Source organism: Anser brachyrhynchus (genome assembly GCF_964034855.1).
Source record: "Anser brachyrhynchus genome assembly, chromosome: 1".
Classification (NCBI taxonomy): Eukaryota; Metazoa; Chordata; class Aves; order Anseriformes; family Anatidae; genus Anser; species Anser brachyrhynchus.
The window spans coordinates 194,078,348-194,091,069 of record NC_137694.1 but is presented as its reverse complement, the minus strand read 5'-3'; the positions used below and the strand labels follow the sequence as shown (position 1 = coordinate 194,091,069).

Sequence of the window (12,722 nt, the reverse complement as noted above, 5' to 3'; positions counted from 1 at the left end):
CAGTAAATTCGCTTTTCTAGCAGTCGTTCAGGTGAATATTTGCAAACGTAGAATCTCCTCAGGGCTGTGTGCTTCTCTGCACTGAGCTGTCTGTGGTAAAGTTACCAGCTGTGGCAGCTTCTTATTTGAAAGGCCGTATGACTCTGCTTTTTTTAATCAGACATCAAACCTTGCTGCTGTTATAGGGCCTGTTGTATTGGAAATGTTGGGCAGTGCAGGGAGCAGGACTGGAGTTTGGGTTTGGGTATCTGTGTGGCTTACCTCAATCAAAATAAAAACAAGAGAAGCTGGCTATTGCCTAGCTCCTGACTTTTGTTCAAATATTTCATCACTGCAAAGAAGCAGGAAGATCTTGACATCTAGAACAAGCCTGTGAAATAACAGGGAGAGAAGTTCTGTTACAAACAAATAGGAGTGGTGCCAGAACAAAAGGGTGCTTCTTGTTGCCTTTCTATCAAGTGCCCTAATGTTTCACTGCCATTGCATAAAAATATGCATTATTGCGCGTATAAATATTATGTGAGTTTAGTTTAATCAGTTTTGCCTTCTGCTGAAACTGAAATATACCCACAAGTACTGTTATAACTGTGTATAAATGCAAATTTATTACACTTATTGACTGATGCACAAAAGTGTCAGGAAATTCAGAAAGCGGTTTCTGAATACATTTCAGTGCTTAGTGTGGGCCCCTTTCATACCTCCTTGCACAATGTACCGATATGATTAATTTTGCTAACAAGAGAAGGGGAACGCACATAGCTGCTGATGGATTTATTTCTCTTCAAAATTTTTCCAAAAAAAGAACTTTTAGTTTCCGTGATAGAAGAGATTATACTCCTCAGGAGTGATTTTTTTCATAGGAACTCACAACTTTTACTACTTAAAAAATAATTCCTTTCTTTGTTTCATGAATTAGAAACAATGAGGAGAAGCCGAAGTCTGCCCAAGCCAGGTGTTTCTTGTTGGCAGCCTGCTCCCTAATGACTCTGGCTCTCATACAGCAGCTGCCTGCTAGTCTCTTTTGTATGGCCTATTGTTGCTGCATACCCCTCGTTAATACACATGCTGCCCGGGGCAGACCCTGCGAATGACATCAACTTGCTTATCTTAGAAACCTCCAAACCTGATGCAGGGTGGGGAGGTTGCCTTGCATCTGCCTGGCCAACTAATTGTGAGCTCTGCGGGTTGTGATTGGCTCCTCTTCCGCTCAGTAATAGGTTAAGCAAAGACATTGCGGGTCCATCTGTTCATCCATTCATTGTTCTGCTTGCTTGCCTGAAGTCTGCAGCTGAAATCGTGTTAAGGAGTTGCTTCTGGAACAGCTACAAGAAACCAATGTCTGTGTGTTTTCCAGCGAACGTAAGTATACGGGCTTCTCTCTGCAGAAATGGGACGCTTCACCTTTCTGATGTTCCGGCAGGTCAGTTTGTGCTCTGACAACGTAGCTAGCGTATGCCTCAGCTGAGGTTTGCACACTCTGGGTATCTCTTTAAAAAAAAAAAAATCTATCTGAAGACTAAGTATATTAAAGAGTCATCTTCTAGCTCAGTGCGTTCTATTAAGGAACTTTTAAAAGCACTAGAAACAGTGCATTTCCAAGAACCTGAAAATGGTAGGCAGTAGCCATCAGCAGAACAAATTTTCTTCTAGCTCCTTGAGGAGAAGGGAAGGTTTCAACCTTGAGTTATGGGTATTGACATTCTTTTTGCAAGTAGGCTATTGCTTATTTTAATTTCTGAGAGGTAGAAAACGCTTTTAGAAGAAGAAAGAAAACTTTTACTTTGTACCATACAATGGGTAAGTTTTTCTGTTTGTGAAAATAGGAAGAGCTCCATTGTGGGCTGTGCAGAGATACTGTATTGTGAGAGCATTAGGATATTCTCAGGTGGGAACGTGTTCCATTCAAAGCTTTTGTGCTCTGAAAGCTATTCAGAAGTGTGTCGGATCTAGCATAGTTATTTTTATAAAGTTTCTAATCTGTTTTGTTTTATGTTTTGAGTTCAGATGTTAGACTGAAGAACAAGTGCTATATACTCCATGAGCCTGTGTTCCAAGGATCCTGTAAAGAAAAAAAAAACAACAAAACAAAACAAAAAAACCCAAAGACCTTCATATATGAGTTGGGAGGGAAAGAGAGCATATAAAAGGGTTAAAAAGAGGTTTGCATTTCTACCACATGCCCTATTGTGTGAACATATGCATGAGTCTATTGAAAGTTTTCAGAAGATGGGCAGGCCACCAGTTGCTGGTCTCCTGCAGTTCCAGTAGACATCTGTTGCCCCAGAGCATTAACCAATCTGTTCAATGGGACATCCTTCCTTTGTTGGATAGAATGATGCAGACAACAGCACTCGCTGAAATACAATGGTAATTAAATACATAGAAACTACAGCAGTAGGTATTTATTACATATTCATTATTTTATTTGCATTGTTGCAGTATCTTTACGATTTGAGTAACATACATTCATTTTTTCTTATCAGCTATGCACTTCTTTGTGACAAGTGATTACAGTGTTTCAACAAACTGTGATTTCAATATTTCCCATTTTCTTTTTAGAAGATTTAGAAAAAAAAACTTCCTGCGTGAAAACAAGATGATCTATTTCACTGTAGAATGTATCTTCAGAAACTCTTGAATTCTTTTGAGAATACACAATTTCTGGTACTTTGCCACAAGACATGCCATTTGCTCCTTGTTGTTTTCCTCCATGAACAAAATTTGCATTAAACTACTTCTCGTATGTTCAATTGTAAGTGGATAATATTCAGAATATGCATTAAAAGATTAGATGATCTCTTTGCCCACATTCCTCTGAGAAATAGAAATATTCTGTGAATTAATGAGTTGATTGTTGTTAACAGTTAGTGGAGAATAGTGGATGAAAATGGAAAAGAAAAAGGAATGCAGTTCTACGATGTAGTAGCACAGTGCTCATCCAACATACTACGTTTATACTTCATAAGTGACTCAATAATACAATATTTTGGGCCTTTATCAGTGAACCCAGTATGAGATGCTCTAGTTTCAAACAGGCTGTAGTTTGTTCTTAAAAGTTGTGTTGCTGTAAGTATAATGAAATTGATAACTCCCAATTTGGACAATTTTTTTTCTTTACACATAAAAGCAAGTTATGTTACTCAGCTGTGAGCATAACCAAAAGTTGCAGACTTTTCTTGACAAGATTTTTTTGATTTTTTTTTTGTAGATTTTGTTTGCTTGTTTGGCACTCAGTCAAGTCAGAACTCATAGGGGATGTTTTTGTTATCTATATGGCATTGTATCAGCAAGCATACTTCAAAACCTTATGTGCATAATGAGAGTTCTGTGTAAATAAAGAATGTAAGGAGTTCTTCATATCTGATGTTACTCCTTGAATAAATGCCACCTTTTCTGTTTTTTGTGGGTTTTTTTTGACCTTCGTTGTCCTATATCTAGGTACACTAGTGTTTGAATGAATTTGAATTCCAAATAAATAGATTCTGGCATAGTGCTCCTCACTAACCAGGTCAAGATAAAATAAATCAACTCCAGCAGCACTTAACAGTGACGTCTGATTTTCGTGGTTCTAACCAAGGGCTCTTGTAAGGGACATCAGCTTGGGAGCTCCCAAGTCCAGCATTTCTAAGAGATGCTGCTGACCACAAATACAGTGTGCAAAGTTCACAGATGTTGCAAAAATTGGTCTGAAAACAAGTACAGTTTGCATGCAGGGTATAGGCCAAATGCCAGGAATAGCATACTGCTTATTAAGCACAGCTATTTCAGAAATTTTCAGTTCGGGATTTGCAGTAGATGCCTCATCTTAACTACCCTTGAGAGGCTGACGAGACTTAAAGCAGATGGATGTGAGGCTGGGATATATATGTTCCCAACAATGCACAAAGCTCAACTTGTGGTCACTTTTTGTATGTAGTTGATGTGCAAATCATCTCAACTATGCTCCGTATTAGGTCTGATCTTCAGATATATTCATATGCCAATGAGGTTTTTTAATCACACTGGAGGGTGTTATGACTGTAGTTGCTGTGAGGCACTCAGATTTCAGTGAAGAAGGAATTGGAAAACAACTTAAGTATTATTTTAACACTAAGCAAACAAAATCCTCCTAGTGATCGAGGCACTTCAAGATTTCTTTATGCCATGCTGTTAATATCCAACCTCATCCCCCCCACACTTCCAAGGGGGGGGGAAAAAGGAAAAACAAAACCCAGCCTCTCTCTCCTAGCTCAGTGCTAAAATGACATTTCACAGTACACGGGTTTAGGCAGCGACCCATTATCCGAGCGCATTCTGCGGCGGCGGTACATGAGCCAGCTCAACTTTTCAGTGTTGCCCATTAACTGGACTTCCTCGAGTCAGAGCAGATTGCGGCTGGGGAACAATGATGTCGGGCCTTCCAGATTGGTTTGGCAGCTGCATTGTTCTCAGAGGGGAAACCAGACGCACTTAAGTCCCACTCTTTTTCATGGGCTTTTGTTCATACCAAATTATTCTTTTGCCGCGCTAGTATTCATGATGGTATGTTAAAGGAGTGCATCCTAGCAACTAAGGGCTTGTTGCTTAGCAGCCTTGCTTCCAATAGGTTTTTCTTGTTTGAGTTTTTTTGTTGTTGTTGTTTTTTTGGGAGGGGGGTCAGTTCTATGAAGGCCACAGCGTTGGGTTTTCTAACTGTATTCTTTTATTGGGATATCGCTGTGATTTGTTACTAGCACTGTGCTATCAAGTGCATTACGTTAGTTAGTAAATCACTGGGTGGAAAGGTTCATCTCTTAATTTCTTGTTCTGTTTAATCTGTGGTATGGCTTGAAATCCTAAAACTTCAAGTTAAGGGAATGTAATATTCCTTGATAAGCTGTTCGGGAGAATGTTATGGCCTTACTCTCTTCTAATAGTCAGATCAAAATAAAACTTCAAAGTAGAATATTTTTAGTGGTCAGTCTTAACTGGATTATGGTGCTGGATACAAAAATGCTTCTGATGATTTTTATTTATTTATTTTAACTAAAAACTCTCAGGTAAACTTTTTTTTGTTCACTTGATAAAATCTCCACCATAGCGATGATATCTTAGCATTAAGTGCCTATGGGGTGCTCTGTTATTAAATCAGGGACCAGTTTTCTTGCTTGATTCCCTTAAGTCTTAAGACCAGCCTGGATGAATTGCTCATGTGCACCCAGATCCTTATCCCCAGAAGAGGAACATACACCGTATTTTAAAAATACTGGGTTATTCTTAAATGCTCTCCTGTAAGGTAATGGGAGAGTTAATGTACTTGCTGTCAGAGATGTTGGCTCTTTGTGGGACGTATCTGTAACTTGTATTAGTGTAGATCAAGGGATTCTGCTTAGCATAATGTTTTTTTCTCAGTGTAACTTCTTTGATGAAGTTTGTGTCAGTACTGTATTTGTCAAGTTCAAGTGAAATCCCTTGGATCTACATCTTACTCTTATATTCTGCCTTGTAAGATGGAAATGTGAAAGAACTCTTTGTTTCATAGTCTTCCCTTGGTGTTTTTTATTATTATTTTATCGTAACCTTGCAGTACGATTGCTTCATGTTGACCATTGTCATTTATGAGAAGTCTTTTACTTTTTTAATTGAAGCAGTTAGTAAAAAAATCCCATCTAAAAGAACAAAATACGGGAAAGAGGTAGCAAGCTGTCTTTAGAAGTATAGGTTGTGGAAAGTAATCTTTGTGATGAAATGGGTAGCTAACTTCTGTATAACTGCCATTATACAAAAGTTCTCCAGAAAAACTGGTGCAGCAAGTGTACAAAGTCCGGAAAACTGCAACTTTTCTCTTTCTGTTCTTCCTATGTGACTTCCTCCTATATATTTAGTTTGATCCAGGAAAAGGCTTGCACAAGTCAAGTCCAAGAGTTGACATTAGCATTTAATTTTGTTGCTTTATTGGCTTGATGAATAGCCTGGTGCGATCAGTGCAAGGATTTCCATTGGCTTTATTGACCATTAGATCAATCCATGCCTCTGCATCCTATATATGTTAGTAATGCAGTACTCTGAGAGCAATTAGTCTTTCTTCAGTTAACTATCACTTTATGAAAGAGTTCAGAAATAGGTTGAGTGATAGTGTATTTTAGGGCCAGTAAGTTTTTCCTCGTTTTATGTTACTAATAACTTTTGTTTATGATAGCATCTTATATTTGCCTAATAAGCCAGATAATCTAGTATTGTGCTAATTTCTGTTCAACAGAGAACCTAAGTTACTTAATTTAAAAGGTTTTTATAGTACTTGTATTGTATAGCTGCATCTTTCTTTTATTGTTGCAGTATTGTCTAAAGTTAAAAGAAATACCTGGTACCTTTGGGTCTTGATGAGTTCTGAGTTACAGTAAACAAACTTGTAGCATTTGGTTTCGTATTCTTTCCTAAACTATTTATTTTCATAAACTATATAAACTTTCCTATTCTTTCATATTTCTAGAAATGATTAAGTAAAAGCATTTCATACATTTGGAAAACAGTTGTTAGTCGGCTTACCTATTTTTATTCCTTATTAATTTTTGTTGTTGTTTTTTCCGAAAAAAGTTTTCTGTGTTTAAAAAATAAGTCATATTTCATTTCTGGGAGACAATAAATGCAGTTCCAAGGAAGCAGGAAGAAAATACAAAACAAGTAAGATGTGTAACCAGTTGCAACGTTTTTGTTCTCTCTTCAGGAATACGGAACACTTTATATTCAGGAATACAAGAAAAACAGCAAAGTGGAGTCAAGTACATGCAGCAGCTTCATGGGCTTGAAGGATCACCTGGGGCATGACTTAGGCCATCTTTATGTGGGGAGCACTGGCACACAAATAAATGCAATTGTACCTTGGTCGATGGCGGAGAAGCCGACGATGGATAAGGTTAATTCTAGGAAAGAAGATGTAGACAAGGAGGCATCTGAAGAGACTTCAGGAAGCTCCAGTTGTGACTCTGAAGAAAGCACAAATTCCGATAATGATTCAGAGAAACTGAATAATTCTGCATCAGAATCACATTTATTGCCTAAGACTCACCGACAGCTGTGCCGATCTCCTTGCTTAGAGCCTCATATTCTAAAAAGAAATGAGATCTTGCAAGACTTTAGGATAGAAGAGGCTCAGATAGTACCGAAGGAAGTCAAAAAGCCCCCTGATGTGGTGAAAGAATATCAAACCAAACTGGAGTTTGCACTTAAGTTGGGTTACTCTGAAGAGCAGGTTCAACTTGTACTAAATAAACTTGGTACTGATGCTTTAATAAACGATATTTTGGGAGAACTTGTCAAACTTGGGAATAAAACTGAGACTGATCAGTCTGTAACTAATGCTAACACTAGTGTAATGCGTGAAGCGTCTTCCATAGAGTCTCAGAGGTCAGAATCTCCGCTGCAGGAGGATGTGACGGAGGATGGTGACAACCTGAGGCCAATAGTTATTGATGGCAGCAATGTTGCAATGAGGTATGTGACCATGAAGCTTTTGCTTTTGTCTTTAAATGGAAACAGAATTGCCTTGACCAATTCAAGCACTGATGTTCTGTATAATTGTCTAAAACTGTATGCAGGTTCTCTTGCAAGCTTCTTCCTCAACCACACAGTATGCTGATCTTGTAATCAGGCTAGAGGTCTGTAAGAGTTCAGTGGTTTGTACTTGCTGTTAAAATAACCATAGGTTAATTATGTCAATCTCCCTGTGTACACAGCTATCAAATCTCTCCTTCCCACTGCCAGTCTAATAGTAAACTAACTTTGATATACTTAAAAAATCCTTATTAGGCACCATTGCTACAAGTAATTGCTGTATCCGGTTACATACAAGAGGTCAAAGCAAAGATTCTTTAAGATTATAAACCAGTAAGTGACTTAGAAGAGAGTGGTTTAAGGGGTACTTTTCCTTGGTAGGTTCATATGAAAAGTGATCTATCAGTAAAATCTGAGTGTTGGTTATCAGATTTGGAGCTAGACTTTACTGTTGTTAAATCCTGAGATAACTGCATCTTCAGACTTTCATTTACATGCCTGTGGGTGATGCTTCTACCTGCAGCATTCACCCATTCTGACCCCACTGGTCTAGGTGCACAGCAAGAAACTTGTCTGGCGGGAGGCAGGAGGTTCATACTTCCTCAGTGATTAGAGAGAAGGAAATGGCAGAGAGATGCTCAGAGATGGTTTTTACAGCTATGTAAATGATTAAGTGACAAATTGATTAGTAACTAATTAGGTAATTCATAGGGATTATCTGATTACTGGCAGCACAGTTTAGAAGGACGTTTTTCATCTCCTAATGAATTGATGTGGTTATATTAACATAGCAATAAAAGTTGGTGCGAGACTCTTCCGGGATAAAGGCTATAGGTCACTAGTGGGGCTTCCCAGGGCTCCATTTTAGGGCCAGTTCTCTTCAATGTTTTCATAAATGATTTGGATGGAGGACTTGAAGGTGTTTTGAGTAAGTTTGCAGATGGTACTAAATTGGGAAGAGCTGTTGACTCTATTGAAGGTAGAGAGGCCCTGCAGAGACATCTTGACAAATGAGAGAACTGGGCAATCACCAACAATATGAAGTTTAACAAGAGCAAGAGACAGATTCTGTGCATGGGATGGAGCAACCCTGTCCGTACGTACAGAGTGGGGGACAAGAGGGATCTGGGTGTTCCAGTCAACAGCAAGTTGAATGAGCCTGCAGTGTGTCCTGGTAGCCAGGGGGGCAACCATACTCTGGGGTGCATCAAGAATGGCACTGCCAGCCAGGTGAGGGAAGGGATTGTCCCACTCTGCTTGCACTGGTGCGGCCTCACCATCAAGTACTGCATGCTGTTTTGGGCACCACAATATAAGAAGGACATAAAACTATTAGAAAGTATCCAAAGGAGGGCTACAAAGATGGTGAAGGGTCTAGAAGGCAAGATGTATGAGGAGCAGCTGCAGTCCCTTGGTTTGTTCAGAGCAGAGCAGGCTGAGGGGAGGCCTCCTGGCGGCCTGCAGCTCCCTCACGAGGGGAGCGGAGGGGCAGGCGCTGAGCTCTGCTCTCTGGGGACAGCGACAGGACCCGAGGGCACGGCATGGAGCTGGGACAGGGGAGGGTCAGGCTGGGGGTTAGGGAAAGGTTCTGCACCCAGAGGGTGGGCGGGCACTGGGACAGGCTCCCCAGGGCGGTGGTCATGGCACCGAGCCTGCTGGAGTTCAAGAACCATTTGGATAACGCTCACAGATGTCTGGTCTTATTTTTGTGTGCTCCTGTGTGGAATTCAGTTGGATTCAGTGGTCCTTGTGGGACCGTTCCAACTCAGGATATTCTGTGATTCTCTAGTGCTTCTTTCCAAATGGGGTATTCGTATTTTTTTGTACTTGATGAGTCATTAGTAGTCTTGCTCAACTTGAGTTGTAAAGGAGTTTTGTCCAGTTGAACAAACACTATTCTGATGCTAAAATGGATTTGAACTGCCTTTTACAGAAATCCAAAACACTTGTGTGTTAGTTAGTTTGCATTGCTCAAATGTGATGCCTGAACTTAAGGTGCCCTACTCCCATTAACTGCACCCAACAGATTTCAGTAGCTCCAGACCGGTCACTTTTCCCTGATTTTTATTCAGCTATTACCTTAAGTAATAAGGATATGACTTCCTATTCTCAGTTACTTCCTTGATGCCTACATAAAACGGGCCAAATGTGAGTCCATGCTATGCATGCTACAGGGCCTTAAGGTAGAAAAACTATTATATTAACTGATTTAGTCTGTATCTAAGAACATAATTAACAGCTCTTTACTTCTTTTTCACCAACTTTATCTGATAGAATCATTGAGTTTGGAAGGGACTTCTTAAGGTTTTCTAGTCCAGTCCCCCTGCACAGAGTAGTGTCAATTCTAGGCCATGGTCATTTGGGTTTCAAATGTGTTTAAGGATAGAGATTGCACGTGTTCTCTGGGCCAGTGTTTGAATGCCCTCACTATAAGGAAGTTGATTTTTTTTTTTTTTTATGTTTCAACAAAATTTCTTGTATTTTTGTTAGTGCTCATTGCCTCTCGTCGTGTCACTGGACACCACTGAGAAGTCTGTTTCAGTCTTCTTTATTCTCTCCCTATAAGGTATTTATACATATGGATAAGATCTCCCTGAGCCTTCTGTTCACCAGTCCCAGCCCTGTCGGCCTCTCCTGGTGTGACAGATGCTCCAGTCCCTTAATTATCTTTGTTGCCATTCGCTGGGCTTGCTCCAGTATGCCCATATCTATTCTTACATGGGGGAGCCCAGCACTGAACCCAGCACACCAGATGTGTCTCACAAGGACTGAGCAGAGAAGAAGGATCACCTCCCTCAACCTGCTGGCAACGCTTTTCCTAAATGCATCCAAGGACTCTGTTGGTCTTCCATGCTACAAAGGCACATTGCTGGCTCATGGCCAGCTCAGTGCACACCAGAACCCCCAGAGTCATTCTCTTCAGACTTGCTTTCCACTTGGTGGCCCCCAGTTTGTACTGATGTCTGGGGTTATTCCTCCCCAGCTGCAGGATTGGCGTTTCCGTGTGTTGAACTTGCTGAGGTTCCTGTTGGCCCGTTTCTCTGCCAGTCCTCAGGAACATCCACATTCACCATGACCTTTCAGAGGTTACCAAGAATGGCCTCACAGTGTCATCAGCCAGCACTCCTGAATGCATCCTGTCAGGACCCAGTGGTTTGGGAATGTCCAGTTGAAGTGTTCCCGGACCTCTGCCAAGGAGAAGCCTTCCTTGCTCCAGACTTTCCTTGGACCAAGATTCCTGAAGGCAAATCTTTCCAGTAAAGACCAGAGTAAAGAAAGCATTGAGTACCTTCAGCCTTCTCACATCCTTTGTGACAAGGTACCTACTTCTTCTCTCCAGGGCCATATCCCATGGGATTCTTCTAAACAGGGTAGAGTCTGCTCTTCTGAAGTCCAGGGTTGTGATTGTGCTTTTTCCATTGCTCTTTCTTTGAAGGCTCCTGAACACCACTCAGGTCACTGCAGCCAAGGCTGCCCGTGACCTTCATATCCCTGACCAGTTCTTCCTTGCCTGTAAGTACGAGGTCCAGCAAGGTTCCCATGTTGGTTTCCTCAGTCACCAATGCTAAGAAGTTGTCATCAATGCACTCTAGAAACTTCTGGGTTTTGCTCTGCTTCAAAGACACTTTTGCTCTGCTTTCATTCAGCCAGTTGGCAAAGATGTGTTTGTTCTGCTTGGCCAAGTGGATTCCATGTTTAGCTAGAGATCAGTCCTTGATTGTGGAAGAGGGTCCCATGTTTGTAAAAAAAAATAAAATAAAATAAAAAAAAATTTGTGCACCTGTTGCTGACACTAGCTATGCAACCAGTTTACCTGCAGGATAGGTCCTCTCCCCTTCGAGAAAATAGGTAATAGTAAATAAATACTTTAAATACTTAAAAGGAAGGAGTTCAGCTTTTTCCCACTGCTTTGAATGTTGTTGGTTTGCATGTAAGATACAGGAGTTCTCCTGCAGTTCAGACATCTTATTCAAATTTCTGTATCTCTGTATGCCCAGGGTACTGTTATGAGTACCTAACACCTATGAACTGGCACAGTCTATTGTTTTTCTTTCCTCTTTGCTTTTCCAAGCTGTTGCCAACTAGCCCACTTCGGAGCTGCTAACAGGAAAAGCAAGACCATAGCTAGTCTTGGAAGTTTTCTTGTATGTTCTCACAGAAACGGGTAGACTTATTAGACTTCTTATCCCTCTGTTGTCATAAGACATGTACATACTGATTTACTATTATAATTACTCTAAATAAGAACTGCTTGTTTTCCTTTAAGGGATCAATTTGGTGTATGGGGGAGGAAGGGAGGTATTCTGGTGAAAGTTGAGGTGAGCAATGCTCAATAATACAAGTGAGGCGAGACAGCTGTCCTCTTCTGGAAGCATCAGAGACTGCGTGCTGCCCTGTCTCCATTTTGCGTCTAGGGATGTGGTTTCACAGCACATCCAGGGAGGGACACAGGGTGACTTCCTGGCACTGAGAGGTGAGCCTGAAAGTGATGCTTCCCTCTCTGCATCTTATCTGGTGACAGCACAGCTGCAAGCTGAGTTGATTCAGCTTCATTTCTGACTTTTTTTTTCTTCTAAATTAGGGTTATTTTTTCCATTAGACCTGTAAATGAAACCAGATGTCTTGGTGGTTGGGAGAACAGCTAGGTCTGAAACAAAGGAGGAAGGACTTGTCTGATTATGTGGCTGGATGTTCGTATTTGTGTAGCTGGTTGCCTAAAGCCAAGTGATGGTGGGTAGATTTGTGAGTCCCTTGAGGATAAAGGGCAGCATAGATCCAGGCTTGGGCCAGAATAACTCACTCTGGCTGGTTTGGGTGCCGGTCTAGTCCGGTGGCTGCCGTTCCAGACAAGCTGCTTTAGCAAGCTTGCTAAAACTCTCTTACTGTAGTGGGCTTCCTGACATTCACTAATGCTTGGAAAATCTTTCTTATACTTTGAGGTGGCATTGCTTGTTGTTTGTGCCTTAAACTGAGAACAGTTGATCAGATGCATCTTGTGTATTTCATATTTTAATGCTCCAATATTGGCTAAAGAATATGAATTGGTTAAAGTGTGAAAACAAAGCAACATTCCCCCCCTCTTTCAACACACACACACACACTCTTTTCTTAAACCAATCCTACAGATGAGACTGGCTTGTGTGTGCGTGTACCTAATTTAAAATTAGATCTGAAGAGTAGACTGGATAATCCCTTAGAGCAGGTGTAGAGCA

General features: G+C 40.8%; 1 protein-coding gene across 14 annotated transcripts in view; it reads left to right on the top strand.

Moving 5' to 3' along the window:
- Positions 1-12,722, top strand: part of ZC3H12C (zinc finger CCCH-type containing 12C) — a 47,726-nt gene that overhangs the window by 16,387 nt on the left and 18,617 nt on the right. For 11 of the 14 annotated variants that reach the window (XM_080580408.1, XM_080580405.1, XM_080580409.1 and 8 more), the window contains one exon: positions 6,683-7,449. In XM_080580408.1, coding sequence (XP_080436534.1) covers positions 6,755-7,449 — 695 coding nt within the window. In that variant the 5' untranslated portion in view covers positions 6,683-6,754. Of the gene's footprint in view, positions 1-6; positions 1,360-2,376; positions 2,753-6,682; positions 7,450-12,722 lie in introns of those variants that run through there. The other 3 variants (XM_080580412.1, XM_080580413.1, XM_080580411.1) reach the window with 3 other exon arrangements.